Source organism: Lathamus discolor, chromosome 3 (assembly GCF_037157495.1).
Source record: "Lathamus discolor isolate bLatDis1 chromosome 3, bLatDis1.hap1, whole genome shotgun sequence".
NCBI lineage: Eukaryota > Metazoa > Chordata > Aves > Psittaciformes > Psittacidae > Lathamus > Lathamus discolor.
In genome coordinates this window covers 95,613,299-95,631,885 of record NC_088886.1, presented here as the reverse complement: position 1 = coordinate 95,631,885, position 18,587 = coordinate 95,613,299, and the positions used below count along the sequence as shown (strand labels likewise).

Sequence of the window (18,587 nt, the reverse complement as noted above, 5' to 3'; positions counted from 1 at the left end):
TGTGTTTTGACCTTGATGTTAGTAACAATCACTGAACCTGTGTCAAACATCCATTGCTTGTATAATGGCTATCTCAAAGGGAATTAATGGCAATTAATTTCCTGCTTAGTGGCTTATAGGCAAATAATCTATAAACAAGATGTTTCAAGCTGTTGGTCCTTACAGAGTGCTTGAAGCACTAATGTAAATCTATGGGTGCAGTTCAAGTGCTTAGTATTTGCCTCAGCACCGAATTTTGCTGCCTCCCCTATGCTTGTTTGCATAACTCATCAAGTATTCAGTAAGTCATTACTATTATGCTGTTACTGAAGGCATGGTTATGGCACAGTCTGATACTTTTCTTATGATATGTTTTAAACACTGTACAATCTAGGCTGGCTTTTTGTGCAGCATCCATGACTGTAGGACATAGCAGGCAGTTAGAGAGCACAACATACTTGCTGCAGCATCCATGTGAGACTGATGCGGATTCCAGTGCATGTGACTCATCAGTTAGCTTAGTGCAGCTGGGGCTTCTTTTTAATTTCTAGCTCTCCATTCTACAAGAGTCACTTACTGACAGAAGAATTCCTGTGATATATTAAACACTTTCATTGAAACGTTGGTTCACGGATAGTGTGGAAGCTCCCTGCAGATTCTCTATGGTGTATTTTGTTCCCTTCACGCTCAATAATTATTGTCTTGTTACATTGTACTTCTCAGTGAAGGTTTGCTCAGATAATTAATTCTAGTGATAGTAAATTAAAGTTGTAGATAGATTATGTTGATATCTAGTATGAATTGGTTTGAACTAACACATCAAAAGGTCCTTCAGTGTGTGTGTGAAAAACTCATTTATATATAGCTCTAAAATTGCCTACATAGCTCTTACATACATAGGGGCTATATACACAGGGATTGCATACACAGGGACTGTAGTTATAAGACAAGGGATAACAGGTTCAAATTTAAACAGGGGAAGTTTAGGTTAGATATCATGAAGAAGTTCATTACTGTGAGAGTGGTGAGGAACTGGAATGGGTTGCCCAAGGAAGCTGTGAATGCTCCATCCCTGGCAGTGTTGAAGGCCGGGTTGGACAGAGCCTTGGGTGACATGGTTTAGTGTGAGGTATCCCTGCCCATGGCAGGGGGTTGGAACATGTTGATCTTCAGGTCCTTTCCAACCCCAACTAGTCTATGATTCTGTGATTCTCTTGGCAAATATGCTCCTTATACGGAAGAAAAGTATAGCATACGTGATGCAAATATATGTTTTTAAGGCATAATGTTAAGAAGAGTATTATTATCTAGTAGTCAGTATGGAAGCTGATAGAACATTTCTGTTTCTATTATTTCTAAAGAAATGTGGCTAAATAGGTGCTTAATTTCATGTAGCAGTAATCCGGGAAGGGTGATTTGCTTTTTTCAGAATATTTGATAACCACAGCTGTACACTGACTGTCACTGTCAAATTGCTTAAAATTAACTAACCCAAATACTTACTTTGCAGGAGGCCCAGAAGATCAATGGTGGTGGAGATACACAGGCAGATGGGGCCTGCAAACCAACAGATGAAAAAGAGGAGAATGTGGCAGCAGAAGTGGGATGGATGACCTCCGTGAAGGATTGGGCAGGAGTCATGATATCTGCCCAGACATTAACTGGCAGAGTACTTGTAAGTTTTCTATGATTTTTTCTACATTATTATTTTAAAGAACCTCTTTTTAACAAACATCATATCCCAGCAGATATGGATTGGTTTGATTTTTGATTGGTTTGTTTCCTCAGTGCTAAGTCAATCCCAATTTTCTCTTTTGGAAGTAAAATAGCCGACTAATTCCCACTGCAGGAGAGAAGCAGAGACAGAAAGTAAGAAAAACTGACTTCCAGCCCAACCCCCAGACTATTTCAGTATTCTGGCACCATGATTTTGAGCTGTGCTACAAACACTGAGTTTAGTAATTTCGTATCATGTCGCAAAACTATAGGCCTATTTTGTCCAGAAGCAAAATTGTGCTAGCAAAAATGGAAGCCAACTTGGAAAATAGGCACAGCGTTTGGAATGTAGGTAGTTGTCAGAACTATAAAATGAAGACAAGCTTGAATTGGCTATGCAGTGGGATTTGTGGTACTTTCAATAGATAAGTAATGATTTTATGTGCTCTTTATTTTTTCTTAAATGACTTAGGAAGTCCTACAAACATGTGAACAGTTATGTATTAAATAGAGTCAGAAGCTGCATATTGTGGTTTAAATTTCCACTGAAAAAACTTTATAGTTTTCACTTAATTTGAATGTGATTATTTTATAGCATTGTCAAATCATACTTAATTTTCAAGTGTTTTCTCTGGAGTTCACTGCATTAAATGGTGTCTCCTGTGTGGTTTTGATTAGTTTTCTTGTTAAAATGCATGTAGTTACAAACTAACAGCTAAAGTGATTTAAATCCAGTTTAAAACTCCTAAGAATCCCAGTGGGACTTTGGAACTAGTTTGGGTTAAACTGAAAGCAGAATTTTTGTCCTTGATTGTTTGCTTTGGTGAGGAGATATTTTAGTGTTGGTAATTTCTGGTCTCTACAGTAATTATTTGGGCAGAGGGAGGCAAAGGAGGGAAAACAAAAGAATATGCACCTCCCAGTCTAATCCTTTACAGTGAAAAGTTGAGGTAGCTCTATTGCTACTGTCTAGTTTAATTCTGCAAGAATATTATTTTGATAATTTTTTTCCTAAAAATGCCTTTTGCCCATTTCCTACTGTTAAATGTTGTTTTATCAATAGCTTGGAAGCATTCTCCATTGTTAACAACTGTATGACTTCTAAGTGAAACCGACATATTCATCATCTTATGAAAAGCAACATATTGATCTTTTGCATGTTTGCCTGACATCTTCAGCACTAAAATGACAATCCTAAAGCCACACTTCTTATTCCAATTTAAGGTATGAAGGCTAGAAATCACCCAAACCCATAGTCCTATGCTACCAGCTTTACAATCAGAAATTGGCCTGTGTTGTTTTTACTGAGTTGTATGTGAGCACAAATGCAAACAATCAAGGTCAAATCCTAAAATATTGAAGACATTTTACTGTGTATGATAGTGGGAGAACTTACACAATTCCATTTGATGATCTGATTATTACTTTTGGGTGTGGTTTTTGTTTAGGTTTGTTGGTTGGTTGGTTTGTTGGTTTCTTGCATTGTATAAGGGACTATTTTTTTCCCAGAGTTTTTGTAGAGAGTTGGGCAACATCATCAGTCAGATTATTTCTGAGAGTATATTTATATTCTTTTCAAGGTATAATAGCAGGCATTGTACACATCTGGGCTCAATAGTATGAGTAACCATCTGAGAAATAAGTAGTGTATGCAGTCAGTTAATTTTATTCAGTTTAGAAAAGGAGGTACATTTATTTTAATATAGCACTCATCAGTTTCAGGGTTTGAATTGATAGGATGTAATTTTTGGAGGACCATTTCCAGTGTGAACCTTGACTGTTCATTTTAATTTTACTTTATGGTTATATTTGCTAAGGGATAACTACTTCAATGAACATTTGGCTACAGAGAATATTCACATAATTTGAAGATATAAAATGTAGCTAAGTAATATTTTTGTCAAAATATGTTTTTTGAAAATACTCTGACTTACTCATAATTCCTACTAATGTAACACAGCCTGTTCCTGCCAGCTATTAGCTTTCTGAATCAGTGTTGAGATTTTTCTTTTTTCTTTTTTTTTTTTTTTTTCTTTCCATGAAGAAGAATGAACTGGTGGCTTTACAGGGGTATGAAATAAAAATTTCAGTGTGAGATACCTGCAGCTAAAGAAACGATAGTTATTTACACTCTGAGAATTTAAAATAAAATCAATCTTATACATCCAGTGTTTACAAAAGAAGTTTTAAAAATGGTCTACTGAAAATGGTGAACTCTTGGGAAAAGAGTTGTAATTGACCTTCATTTCAGCGTAGTTACCTGAAGGCTTTTGTGTAACTGCTGCCTGGGTTTATTTGACAAGTGCAAGAGACAAATTACCTAAGTGTTGAGCAGATATCAGTGTAAAGTAGAATTTTATTTGTGTTTTCTGCTCATGGAAAAACCTCTCATTATTTCTACCTGGACAGTAATTTGCTCCAAAGAGAATATTAGTGGAATGTCAATTGTTGTTTGTGGAACTGAAACGAAATATTTTTTAGACCCCTCTCTACTGAAGTCTGTCACCATATCTTTGACATGTCTGGTCAAGCTTTTATTTCTTCCCCAGTAACCTTACAAAACAAGTTCCTAGTTTATCAGATCAGTTTGTCCAGGTGCTTTGTAAGTGTTGGAACAAATATTTTATATAGTTGCTGCTCCTCTGGTTACCTCTTTAATATTTAAACTTCATAGCTACCCACAGGTAAAGCAATTAAAAGCCAACAGTATGGAAAATACAGGACAAAATTTATTTTTACAGGTCACAGCTTCACATCTGTGTAGTTGTAGAACAAAATTGGACTTTTCCATTAATATAGGAACATTTGCCTGATTCTGTTGTGAAATCAAACATTTCTTCTTCAGACAATAGATGCAAATCAGTAGGCAGCCTTTAAAATGCAGACTGGAAGGCCATCTTGAACATTGTAGCTGTAGAACTAATTCAAAATGTAAAAAAAAATGGTTTGTTTTTTTTTACTTTGAAACTTTGAAAATAATTTTGGAAAAGATATTTTTCAAATCATGTATTTCATTGCATCTGCTGGAAAGAAAGGGAATTTGCTTGTTATTGAAGATCTGATCGTTCAACTCACTAGGGATAGTTAGTGAAATTATTAAACCCATTCTCAAGAACAATAGAGGCTCCAAAATCTTTGAAACAGATGATTCCCCTCCACACTAGTTTTCTTAAAAACATTTAATTCATTGGTGGTTGTAGGAGAGGGAAGTGTTCTGTAACTGACATAATCATCTCAGTCTCCTCTCCCATTCCATTGATAAAAGAGAAAGAATTAAGTTTAAAGTCTAAACAAAGAGAGGAGAAATTAAAACTTTCTCAAACCTTGAAATATTTTGCCTTTGACTTCAATTAAATGTTCTGTTTCAAATAAAAATGAATCAACCAATTTAAATGTCTGAAGCTTTCTGTAAAACTTGTGAATGATGTCTGAGCATGCCAACAGTATTTGCTGTGAGCTGTGGAAAAGAACCCCAGGCTTGTCGTTTAAATCTTGGCAGTAATTTTTACATACACATGTTAGAGCTAACTAGGTGAAGCCAATGGTAAGGGTGTTGTGCAAATTAATCTCTGTATATAGAAAAAAGTCTCACACATTCTCTGTGGAAGTGGTTCTGAACACTGGAAGAATCACCTGTCTCTCTGGCACAAGAGCTTCCCCATACTGGTGCTCTTGTGTAAAACTCTGTACTTGTTTGCACCTGCTGTTTATATTTTTTTGGAGCACAGAAAAGTTAGTGCTGCCAGTTTCAGCTCCTTAGAGTATTTCTGTATTAGTTCTAACAGAGAACCACTAGGAAGCAGATTTCCATTTTTTTTTTCAGTCTCTAGGAGTAATTTAAATTTGTTTCTGGGGAAGGAGCATCATGAGAAACAAGAATGGGAAATTTACTTGCTAAATAATTAAACTATTTTGAAACCAATTTTGGATTTTTTTTTCAAAACATTTGACCACCAGTTATTTTATTGTGATGTCAGATGAGTGTCTCATAGCATGTAATTCTTTTCTGTTAATGGCAGCACGATGAGATCGAATAGGTGTTAAAATGTCATGCACATGAAACTGTGCTAATATTGCATTCTTACTGCTTTAGGAGCTAAATTCCATACTTGACATTTCAGAATTGGTTTATGCACAAAGGAATAGTCATACTACTCAGTTCTGTCTGAAGGGCAGGCTTTGGAGGAAGATGTTTGCAGTGTGATCCAGAATGTCATTCAGTTAGAAACCCTTTTGGTTTACTGAAGTAGGGCAGAAAACTGAGTTGGCTAGGCATGGTGCATACAGTTGTGTAGTCAGAATATCCTTTTCTCCACGTTCTTTAAGTTTTAAAAGCACGACTGGAACTTAATGCTGTTGGTGGCACAACATTTGAAAATGTGACATTTGCTTTTAAAGAATGTAGATGAAGATTTTACATACTTTTAAAAAATGTGTCCATATTAAATTGCATAAGCACATGATTTAAGAGCATGCTAATTGGACTTATGCAGCTCTGTTTGCAGCTGATGTTGAGTGGCATAAATATAATAATAATAAAAGGAAACAATGTATTTCAAAGGAAATCTGTATTTCACTGAACAAATCTTAAGTGTTATATAATGCTGTAGATGGTGGAAATTTGTAAGCTGAGTTTCTTAAAGAACAGATGCATTCACAATAAATCTGAAGAAGCAGGAAATTAAAGGTGTTTATGAACTGATTTTGCTTCCTGAAATAACTTTTTTAAAGTATTTTAGTAAGAAGAGACTTCCTTAATTAGGTGCAGTGTTTAATATATGAGGAAGTCATATGTGTATATATATATATTTATATACACATATATATATACACACACATGTTGTTGAAGTTACCACAATTCAATCTGTGGACAGTCCTTTAAACTGACAAAGAAAAATCAAAATTTCAATTGCAAATCCAGGAGATAAAATGATGGAGCAAATTAGAAAGAGAAGAAAAGCCATTTTGGGGGGTTAGGGCAATTAGAAGAAAAGAGGGGAAGGCAATTAGTGGCTGTAGTACATTAATTTATTGCCATGTTATTTAATTAGAAGATTATTTAGATTCCTTTCTTAATGTTCTTAACACTCATTACATTGAAAAAATCTGAAGATGAGAAAGCGGTATACGAAGGTGCTTTCTTAAACTAACAGTTACTGTATGTTTCCCAGTATACATTAAAAATGAAGTAGAAATTTTCTGTAAGATCATTTGGTTGGAATGTGTAATTATTGCTACATTATCTTCATTTATAAAAAAAATATAGCAGTTATTCTTTTTTTTCCACAGTTCTGACTGTCCACATGTTTAAAGGCTGAAAAATGCAAGTCTTACAAATGTTTTGGCAAGATAGAACAGAGTTTTGAAGCTAGTAATAAAACCTAGGGCTAGCTTGGGATTTGTGACCCTGCTTGACAATTGATCTTATTTTCCAGGGTCTACACATTACAGGTTCTGAGAAATCGGTGTCAGAACTTTAGAACCATCCAGTGAATAGAGAGTGCATTAGATGTTTACTGTGGAAAGATTTAGAGCTTTGACTTCTGAACAACTGTTGAAAATGCTGGAAAGCCTCCCTGCTCATTCAGGGAAAGAGAAGGGTGACATCTTTCTGACTCTATGAAAATATAAGCCTTCAGGTTTTCTAATCTGCCTATAATGATCACAGTTTGATTTAAGTACATGTGGTACTGAAAGGCAACTAATTTGCAGAACTCTTGTTCAAACATTCTTAAGTGCAAGTCAGTTATTTTTACTTAGATGAGACAGGACTCATCCGTAAGTATGTCATAAAGAGGAGATTCATTAAAAACAGTATCAATTAAGAGTACCCTACAGGGAAAACAAACATACATGAAGCAATGGTATTAAAAGTACTGGTTGTTGGATGTTCTTTTGCATGTTTTTGTTCATTTGTTTGGATTTTTAAAAAAAAATTGCATTCAAGTGAATTGCTTGAGAGCTGGTGGAGTGTTTTGAAAAAATACAAGTAAGGAAAACAATTGGAGTTTTAAATATATACATAATTATAGATTTTCCTGGGAAAAAATCAAGTGTGCTATATATACTGTGTGGTGGGTTTTTTGTCGGTGTTTGGTGTTTTTTTTTTTTTTTTCTTTTTTTTGTGAAGGAGAGGTTTCACATTCTTGTAACACTGAGGGGAGGGAAAAAAACTCCGCCACCTCTTGCAATAAGTTACAGTTGCCTAGCAGCCAAAGTGAAATTTAGCAGCACGGGAATTATGTGGGGTTTCTCCCTGCTTCCAAAGGCAGTTCTCTTATGACTTTAATGAGAATAGGTGCTCAAAGGATAATTTGGTACACTTGACAGATATGAATTTGGAGAGGACAGGTACATTTGTTATACATACAGATTTTTTTCAGCAGTGTTCTTGACAATATCAGCTATTTTACTAGATTTGCAAATCGTGAGCAACCTTGAGTATGCAACATCTGAGAATTTGAATATGGAGTTTAACAAGCTTTCTCAAGGATAAACAGAGCTCATAGATTTTCTTTTTCTTTCCCTTGTGGGACCCTGTCATCCTGGTGATGTCTTGCAACCAATCCTCTCGTGGAATCAACCTACCTATTTCTGTTCTTAGGATGCAGTTAATCTGAATAAGATTTTATTTAGACTAAAATGTATTAATTGACAATAGAAACTGAATGTTTTCTTCAGTGATTTAGTCTTTCATACTCAAAATATCCCAAATCTTTTACACATTAAACCTGATACTGTTTTTTCAGCAGTAAAGCATGTGCATTATTGGAGAAGAGGATTTGTTTTGTAGAGTACTGGTTATGACATAATTTTTCTTGTATATTTAAGGAAAGTTTAGTGTGGCCTATAAACTTCTCTAGTGAGGCAAAAATAACTACTGCCGTATTTTCCCTTGCATTGTTCTCTAGGTTTCTGAACAAGAGAAGGGAGGCTTTCTCAGCCTCCAGGTTTGACTGCACAGGCCGGAACCACAAGCGTGTTCCACGTCCTCAGTGGTTTGGGTTATGTGTTTGACAATTTTACTACTTAAATCTGTATATACCCACATCTTAAGTACTGTGTGAAGTCCTTTTTTTATAACTTGAGTGAAATAATAAAGGGCAAAGAAAGGCAACAAAAGCAATAAGGATACAAAACAGCTACCTTAAGTGAAAAATTGCCAGAGTTCTCATTTTGGAGAAAAGGCTGGTGTGGGATATGGTCAGCATTCACACAAGAAGTTGGTGGATAATCTGTGCTGAACTTATTAGCCAGATGCAAAAAGTAAGGGTGACTTATGAAAGTTGCTGGAGATCAAGTTATGGGAGGTTTTGTCTTTTTTTTTTTTGTCTTTTTTTTTTTAAGGCGATTTTTTCTTCTTTTTTTTTTTTTTTTTTTTATTTATTTTACATGAGCATCAGTCAATGTCTGGATGTTTTAATTAATTTAATTTAGTTTTTATACAGGGAGACTGTGTAGGTCATGTCAACAGGTAAACTGCATTGGCCAAATGTGCAACAGATACCAAACAGCTATTACGGAGTATGGAAAGGGGTAGTCTCCCAAAACACCTATTCCAAAGACTGTATGAGTAGAATGGGCTGCAGAAAGTTACTATTCTTTCCTGTTATTCCTAAAAAGCATATTTTATTAACATGGTCAGAGGTTTGCCTCTGTGCTAGACAGACAATTAAACTGACTCTGAAGGGCATTTTTAATGGCTTGCAGTCATACCTTCTAACTGCTAGATCAAAAGTTGATTAGATTAATAGAGAAAGGAGACATCTGTCTAGTCTGAAGGGAGTGATGGGAAGCATCTTACCTTTAATGCATAGTCTCATGGGTCTTGTTTATTTATCAGTATATGCATTTTCAAATCTATGTGTAGCACATTTTTTTTGGTGGTTTCTTTTCATTTTTTTTCTATATATATATATATTTTTTTTTTCCCCAGAGTATTCTGAGATGGAAAGAGCTGCATATGCATTTTATATATTATTACATCTATATAAAAGTTCACCTTTCCTCACCCTGGTCAACAAAGAAGAGAAATGTAAAGACTAAGTGGCATAGTCTTCTCAAGTTAGGACATTTATATAAGACATACAGCTGTTGAGAATGTACCTTTCAGTGTGTTAGTGTAACTGTTCAGACCCATTCATTGCAATTTTTCAAAGATTATAAACTGCTAATGTTTTTTTATTTACATACTGTTCATGGGGACTAGTTTGGAGTTCTCTCCTCTCTATTGAGAAATGGACTCTTTAAAGTTTTTTTTAATCTTTCATTGGCCTTGGCAGCACATAAATGAATCCAAGAGATGTGTTCTAGATTGCTTTAATCTCTTGTGACAGTGATGTGGGCTATTTCCAAGGTTTCCATAGGAATGGGAACAATGCTTCTCCCTTTGAGTTCATGAGATAATGATAATGGAATAGAGTAGGAAGTGTTGGGTAAATCTTGCTGGTTTCTATGGTAACTGCAGTTAGTTTAAGTTCCATTTATGCATTTTCTTTTTCAGAATATTTATTCAGAATATCTATTATTGACAATAGCAAGGATTGTTTTGCAGAGTGGGCTTCTGCCTAAAGTCCTGTGAAAAATTCTTTTAGTGTATGTGTTTCTTTAGCACTGATCTATTCAGTTCTGTGATGTAGCTGTAGCCTTTCTGGTTGTCACTACACCTTTAGGATAGCCACCTTGCATTTGGTGACACTGCTGTAATTTCAGTAAATCTTAAAGAAAAAAGAAAACATAGTGGTTAAAATAATAATAATAATAAAAAATGACATGCTGATTTCTCAGTATAAGGCAATATCTAAGACCAAGAAATTACTTTATTATCAGCTATGAGATTGAGCTGTGTCAAGAAAGGTGTCATCAACTTGCTTTTAGTGTTAATATATACTAATCTTAAACCTTCTTTTCTGTTCAGACTCCCATGAAGTATATGTTTAATCAAACATTAACAGTATTTTTTCTCTTCAATTTTACCAGGTTTAAATACTGCTAAGTGGAAGTGTGTAAAGTGAGCATAAGATAGATGTACATGCTAAAATAAAACCAAGAAAAGGATAAAAAGTATGTTTCATAAAAGAATGATATGAACTATACTGAGAACTGGACTTAATTTGACTTAATTAGCTCAAGAAGTGGTGAGACAGAAAATTAAGTGTATTCATCACGCACACAAGTAATGCATATTTAACCTTAGTTAAATTGCTACTTTTTGAAAGCCTTCTTTTTGTAAATCAGATCTCAGTGTAGTCTAATGTATGCAGTTTATGTCATGTTTCACTCATTTTATAGCTGCTGTTGGTGGGAGTTGCCTGCTGTAAAGATATCTTTAGAAATTGTGCTGCAGTGACTTCTGTGAGCTCCAGGTAGATGGCCATGCACGTAGAGTACATTCTGATATTACAATAAAGCATGCAACTTTTTCTACAGTGGGAATAAACATACACTGCTAACACCTTTAACATCTACCACTTCCTTTTTTCTTTTTCTTTCTTTTTTTTTTTTTTTTTTAATTAAGGTATCTGTGGCATTCTATCATTAAAATGAATAGCAAGCACATTTAAAAATCGTGTTATGTCAAGCTTTGAATGGTATGATTATTTGGAGGAAGTCAAGAGCATGGCTAGTATTCAGACAGTTACAGCAAAACTTGCTTAGGGAAACTGCTATTGTAGGGGGTGACTTTTGTTATGCAAGTCTTTTTGGTTGAAAAATATTTGTAAGACTGTATTGCTATATGAATGTAAAACATAAGTTACAAAAAGTCCTTATTACTTCTTTATTAGATACAGCTGGAAGGAAAATATGTAAACACAGGAGCATTCTTTCTGGCAATGCTATGTTGCATCCTCATGACGAGAGTGTGGTGCAGAGGAAGTTTGCCTTCCACCTAGGCTGCTGACAATGGTCAGATATCAAACAAAAAATGTGGACACAACTGTTGCAAATAGGGCATATTTGCAAAACTCACCAGAGACAGATGGTTTCCCCTTAAGGCATTTAGTTTGTTCCCATGTAAAGGGCTGCTCTGATGATGCAGTTGGTAATATTGTTTGTTTAATATTTTTTTCTCATTTCATTTAGAGTATTTGTGCTCATAGTCAAATCACTGATATGATAATGAATATTTTTGAAGATAAGTCTGAACAACTGTTTGTGCTTCTCTGCAATTAATAATTTGTCCGTGCCTTCTGATGAGCTGTAGAACTACTGACTATGGCCATAGAGAGAGGGGCTCACAAAACTTCCTTAATTGAGGCAGTGTAGGTATAGAATGAAGAGGAAACATAATCTTAATCTTTCTCTATTTCTAGTCCAAACTTCAAGAAAATCTCATTTCAAACAGTGTATTTTTTACTGCTTAGAATAAGAATGCCACATTAGGATCTAAGGTGAAAAGTGGAACCTTATCCTGCCTTGCATAGACAGATACTCTTCACTGCGTGGAAACTAAGCCTACCAGTTCTGTCAGATGCCCACAGTCCTCTCACTGAAAAACATGCAACTCCTACGTAATGTTAAAAAAACAATTTATGCCTGTCAGGGTAAAATTTAGCAAAAATTAGTTCTGTAGAGATGAGTAGATTTAGTAAGGCATCTGATCGTTGTGATACACAAAATGTTATACTGTCATAAGCCTGCTGCAGAGGATAGCAGAATGCTAAGCTTTTGCATGGAGATGCACTGTTTTCTTTGTTATTGTCAGCCATTATATTTCATCCCATAACATGCATTCTGAAGGCACTGAGAAAGTATAGCCCAGTATCTTGGTAAAAAGCGAGAATATATTGTCTGCATTCCTGTGTAAATGCAAAATGCTTGCATAATCTTTTTGAGCTGTCAAATTTTATAATTTGTCCTTTTAAATCTGTTCTTCAGGGAAAGGAATGAATTATGACCTTGTGGCTTTGGTTACCTTGGTTTTGATTTTTAACTCTATCCTACCCAAATAATGTAAGGTTAAAGCTTTCATAGAGAATTTTGAACTGAAAGAATCAACAGAGGACAGCAGATGATCTGTATATGATTTGCATGTCATTAGACTGGACAGTGTTGCAAGCTACCATTTTTGCTCCATGCTACAGTTTAGCAACTGCGTATATGTAAACAGAGTAGTTTGATCATTTTCAATTTGGTGTTGTAGAAGGCTGTGAAAAGCAAGTAAGAAAACCAACCCAGCAGTTTGTAGGTTTACAGTGCATATTTGGTGCTTGTAACTACAACAGCAATTTTTTACGGGTCTCCAGACTGGAAAAGATTGTCAGCCACTGACTTAATCCATTGGAGGAGTTAGTTGGGCAGAAAACTGTCTTCTTTATGAAGACGTCAGCTAGAGGATGTACAATAGATGGTACAGTCCACAATAGTAGCTCTTAATTTTCTAAGCATTTTCTGTCACCATGGAAAAATAATGTGAGAAATGTGATTCAGTAAATTGAGCACAGGACTGGAAGTTTGACATGGTTTCTGTCCTCAGGTATAGCAGCAACTTAGGCAATTTTGAACATGTAACTAGACTTGCTATTCTCACTTTGTTTCTGTGCAAGCTATGATTGAAAATAATTACCCATGCTTGTAAGTATTACTGAAATCAGCTTTTAGAAAGTACTGAAATAAAGAATTTATTTAGCTAAATTTTCTTCTAACTCTTTCAATGCACTTTTTCTGGTCCAGAGTGCATTTCTGTCCTACATAGATAAATCCATCTAGTATTATGAAAAATATATTACGTCCTATTTACATAAATATGTATATACATACACACATATTTGTATGTATATATATATATGAATTATTTTTACTTCTATATTTTGCAGTCAAAGGTGGTATATCTATCAAATACTTTTTTACTATACAGGCTGTTTTCCTTAGTGGTTTTATTATGCACTTCAGCTTTTTTCTGTCTTGGGCCTGAGAGGTGCAGACAGATAATCAATGTGAATTTTTCCTTGCCATTCAGTCCATTAGAATCATTATGAATTCTCTTGGAAAAAGCCTTGGGCATCAACACTAGTTGTTCACGGTCTCTTTATAGCTGATGGCTCTTGATAGGAAAGACCTATTTTTTAATGATGCACTTCTATTCCATATCCAAAACCACTGTTTTTCTTCTACAAAGGAAAAGCCTGCCTATGTGAGATCTTTTCTTATTTCTTTTAAGAGAATGTATCTTGTGGTTAAAAAAAAAAAAAATAAAAAAAGTCTTGAATCTGGTTTATAAAACTTAAGTTGTATTACTAGTTAAGAATTAATCACAAGAGTTAACTCACTGATATGGAATTACTGGGATAAACAGAAACTGAAGTCTAAAAGCTTTTGGTTTGCAAACAAGTAAGCATTGGACTGAGAGAGACTTCAGCTTGGTTAGTTAAGAATATTGACATTAGATTCTTGCACATATAAGGGAATTCTCTATTGTCTTTTTGATTATTTGGAGAATGAGAATTTGTGACAAGTTTCAAATATAAATACTCATTTTTGTCGTACTTTTGAATTTGTATGCTAATTATAACCAGCTTTATTACTTGCTGTTAGATCTCATTTACAGGTACAGTGATGAGTGTATAGGAATCCTTCCCATTTTCTTTTAAATAAAAGATTTAAATAAAAATTTCAACAATTTTTAAAATTTTAAAGTTTTTTTTAAATAAAGATTACAGCAACATCTGGCTCAGCATGAATATTGGCATTTCATTTTTATTTAGGTATTTATAAATTTACCTTTCTAGAAGGTAAAAATACAATATTCTACAATTAGTATAAAGTGTGTTCACTGCAAATTAGGCATCACAATTTGATGTGGTTTACGAGGTTAGGATATCAAGAATAGCAGGCTTTTATTAAACAATTATGGTATTATGGTCAGGAAGTTCCACTGGTTTAATCAGTAACAGAGAAAGCATAGAAAAGACAGTTTAAGACATTGATGAAATACATATTTGTTTGACCAATAGAATTTTGAAACCATTGAGAGCTAAACTGATCAGTTTTCAACACTTTCCATAGTGTTATGTACTACAGTGGAAGGCTTCTTAACACTGCCTTGCTCTCCCAGAAGAAAAATGGAGGGGAAGTATTTTAAAAATATATACTGTAGCCCGTTGCAAGTGGTGTGGGTTTTGTTTGTTATTGTTTGGGGTTTTGCCTGTTTGTTTGTTTAATTGTTTTTTTGTTTGTTTGGTGTTTTTTTTGTGGGGTTTTTGTTTGTTTATTTGTTTGTTTTGGGGGATGGGGGGAAGTGTGGGTTGTGGTGGTGGTGTTAGTTAGTAAACTTTAAATTGGGCATCACCATTTGATATTGTTGACTTCAGACTCCAAAATTCCCAAGCTTTCTTCAGCAAATAATGGCAGCTTGAGGATTTAATATGTAATTGCCACTAAAATAACCTACAAGAGAATTTTGTTAGCCATATAGAAAGCCCTGTGTTTACCATATGGGAGGTTGGTATTGACACTATATTTCTCTAGACTTGTACATTACCCTTAATGAATATTTCAACCAAGTTTGCTTATGTCAGGTTAACTACTTCACTTTTATTGTGAAAACTGGCCTTTTAACTTACTAGTTTTTCTCATCTTAAATTTGTAATGGATGAGTAAATTAGCAGCAGGGATTGTTGTTTTAAACACTACTCCGCAAAGGTATGATTCCTATAAATGTTGGGATATTTCTGCTTTAGGAGAGCAGGCTGAGAGATGAGAAAGGGATCTGCTTGTCAAGGAAACTTTTGTAGGGGATTCTAATCCACTAAAGTAGAAAATCAAAGTTGTTTTTAACTCAAAGGCAATAGCTGGATAGTGACTATTTTACTGTTTCCAAGCCTTCAGCTGTGGTGGTGTTGGAGGCTGGCAAAGAAGTAAGCCTGTTGTCCTGCATATTGTCTTAAACACTGGCAGACTCTATGTAAGGACAACAAAAGGTACTACTAGCCTTAAAGGTGCAGTTAATTTATGAGATTTATTAAGAAACCATCAATAAAAGCTTGGAGAAACTGTGATTGCTTTCATCTCTTGGGTTAGAAAGAAAGTGGCGCACCTTTGCTTGTCTTGCACCTTCAGAAAAATTTGTGCATGCCTATTATTTCCTAATACAGTGAATTTTCTACAGATTTATCCTTGTGGATGATGAAAAGTCCTTCAATTTATCTAACCAAGTACAAAGTCCAAGAATTCCGGTTTAGACATTAAAAGAAGTGATAACAAAGGAAGACAGTTAAGTGCCTTCTGATCTTCTTTTATTGGTCTTAGATGCTGGATTAGTTTCAGCCTGAGAAGTGTGAAAAGATGGTTTAACACTTCATAAATGTGAATAACTGGCTAGAAAGAATCCAGATAAAACATTAGCTTCACTTGGGAAACCTTCATTAAACATGAAGGTGTATACTTAGTAGTTCTGCTTTATCTTTCATCCTGTACTATTAGCAAAATATTATTGACTGTTTATTTTCTGTCTTTTGGGATGTTTCTACTTCTTAAACTAGAGGAATAGGAGAAAGGCTATTTTGCTCAATGTAAATAAAAAACTTACTTTTTTGGTGCTCTTTTTTTGTTTCCCCCTTATTTCAAAGTAACCAGTTATAATTTAAACTCTTCATGTAGAAAAAGATGACAGGAGTATGTCTGCTATGACAAGCAGTTAGTTTTCAAAATGCCATTGAAACACAGTCAGGTATTGCACAAACAAAATGCAAATCTTTATTTTCTAGCCCCCCACCCACCCAACCAACCAAAGATACCCAAACCCCAAACAACAAAGCCAGAATGTAATTTTAACTTAATTTAGCTTACAGAACTGATGACAGATGTATTATTTGAATTACCTTTCCTTACCAGTGCTTACTGGTTTGGGTTAAAAAATGCATAGCGTGGTTCATTATGGAAATATCAAAAACTAGGTCAGAAGGAAAAAAAAATAAAATTAAGGAGCTGTAAGACTGAAAGCATTTTAAAACACAAAGTTAAATTTATTTATAGCTTCTGGGTCAAATTTTGGTGTCATCCATATCAGTGTAATTTAATTGAACTTAGTGCAGTCAGTGCACATTTACAGTGGTTTAATTGAGGACAGATGTAGCCTGCTATTTTCAAGGATGAGGTAGCATATTTGGAAGACCCTGTCCTGTCAGGTTGCCAAATGAAACTTTATTAGAACTATAGACACCTGCCTTATTACAAGAAATTTAAAGACTAATATATGTGCAGGCATGTTGTTCATGTAAAACTATTTATGGGATCTTTCTTAAAGGCTTTAGAATTAAACCAAAACAAAGCAAGAAAGCTTGCTTTCCACAGTCCTCTGGAGAATTTTCTGGGCTCAAGGTCAGATGCTGTTGAATAGAAATGAAACCCTGTCAAAACTTCCTGTCAAGATTTCCCCTTGGAAGGACTAGATGTGCACAGACAATTTATATGTAATAGTAGCAACAGTTACAGGTTGTGCAGAAATTTGGCTGAAGCAACTTACGTGTTTGGAGACATTGTTTTTATATGGTTCTCTATTGCACTTCCAGTTCTCCAGACATCTTTTCAGTTTCGGAATGCCATGCTTTTTATTTGCACACTGAGTCTGTATGAGTTTCAAGATGGGAAACTGATGCTGGAAACTTCAGTAAAAAATTTCAAACTTATCAGTGAATTATTTTCTCATGTGTGTCACTACAGAATTACATTTTCATTCCCAAGCTTTAATTCTGTCTCATTCTGGAAGTCCTGCCATATTTCTTTTTTTTTTTTTTTTTCCCTGGTAAATGTCATGAAATAAATAGTGAAGTATTCCTTTTCCCAGTTTTGTAGAAAGGTAATGTGAACCAGGAAGTTTCAGAAAAATACTGTTTCTCATACAGTTATCTAACTATGTGCTTTCTGCCTAGAGGCTGCTGTACTGAAGGTCCATTAAATGTACAAATCTGCTTATGTGGTAGTTATTCCCAAGGACACAGGTAGTACTTCAGTAAGCATATTATCAAAATATAGCAAAGGAAACACAAACTCCTGTATGTCTTCTATGATGCTGTGATTCTTTTGATTTCCATGGGAGCAGGGTTTAGACATAATATTATCTGAACTGTATGTATACATTTTAAAGTATAAGGATTCAGTTTGGTTAGTATTCTGAAATGGTACTTGCTCATTTACATTGAGACAAAGATACCTGCTTTTAATGCAGAATCTGATAACTTAATTTGTTTTTTTACTTGTTACACATTGCTAGATTTCTTAATTTTCCAATTATATATGTATAATGCAGAGATTATGATACTTCTGCATTTCTGTAATGCACATACTAGTTTGATAATAAAATACTCAACAGCAAATTTACTTGGATGAATAAAAGTTACTTTGAGGTTGAATTTTAGAAAACTTTGTAGGTGATAATTGAATTTTAAAGTAATTCTTTCTCTATTTTTGAATAATAGGTTGAAGGCAGGGTGTTGCTTTTCATTTACAGCTGTTAAAGGCATTGACATGAAATCACAGGAAGGAAGTACTTTTGGAATGGCTTTAGTGATTTACATCTTGCGCATAATTTTTATGTTGCATATCCTGTAAGAGTCGGTATAGGACAGTAAGGATTTTTTTCTTTATTGCCATACTGGTTACCATTAAACTGGCATGGATAAATGAATATTAGATAATAAATGAACAAAGATGTGTTTTTGTTTTACAGTTTAAATGACAAAAAGTTATTAAGTCTAATATCCCATGAGAACTTGCATTTTAAAAAAATGCCGTTTTTGCATGAAATATTGCCTACTTTCCTGCTAGTGCACAGCATATTATCTATTGGTCTATAGATAAGATTTTTCCAGAAAACTTTTTGACACAGCCATTTAAAAACTTCAGTGCTGCTGTCTAATAAATCAATGCCAAAGGAAGTTGTAATGTAAAGGTTA

The 18,587-nt window shown here is 34.5% G+C and overlaps 1 protein-coding gene across 5 annotated transcripts in view; it reads left to right on the top strand.

Moving 5' to 3' along the window:
• The window catches only part of KCNMA1 (potassium calcium-activated channel subfamily M alpha 1), a 496,510-nt gene that overhangs the window by 131,952 nt on the left and 345,971 nt on the right, over positions 1-18,587 (top strand). For all 5 annotated transcript variants that reach the window (XM_065670697.1, XM_065670696.1, XM_065670698.1 and 2 more), the window contains one exon: positions 1,490-1,654. In XM_065670697.1, coding sequence (XP_065526769.1) covers positions 1,490-1,654 — 165 coding nt within the window. The remainder of the gene's footprint in view (positions 1-1,489; positions 1,655-18,587) is intronic.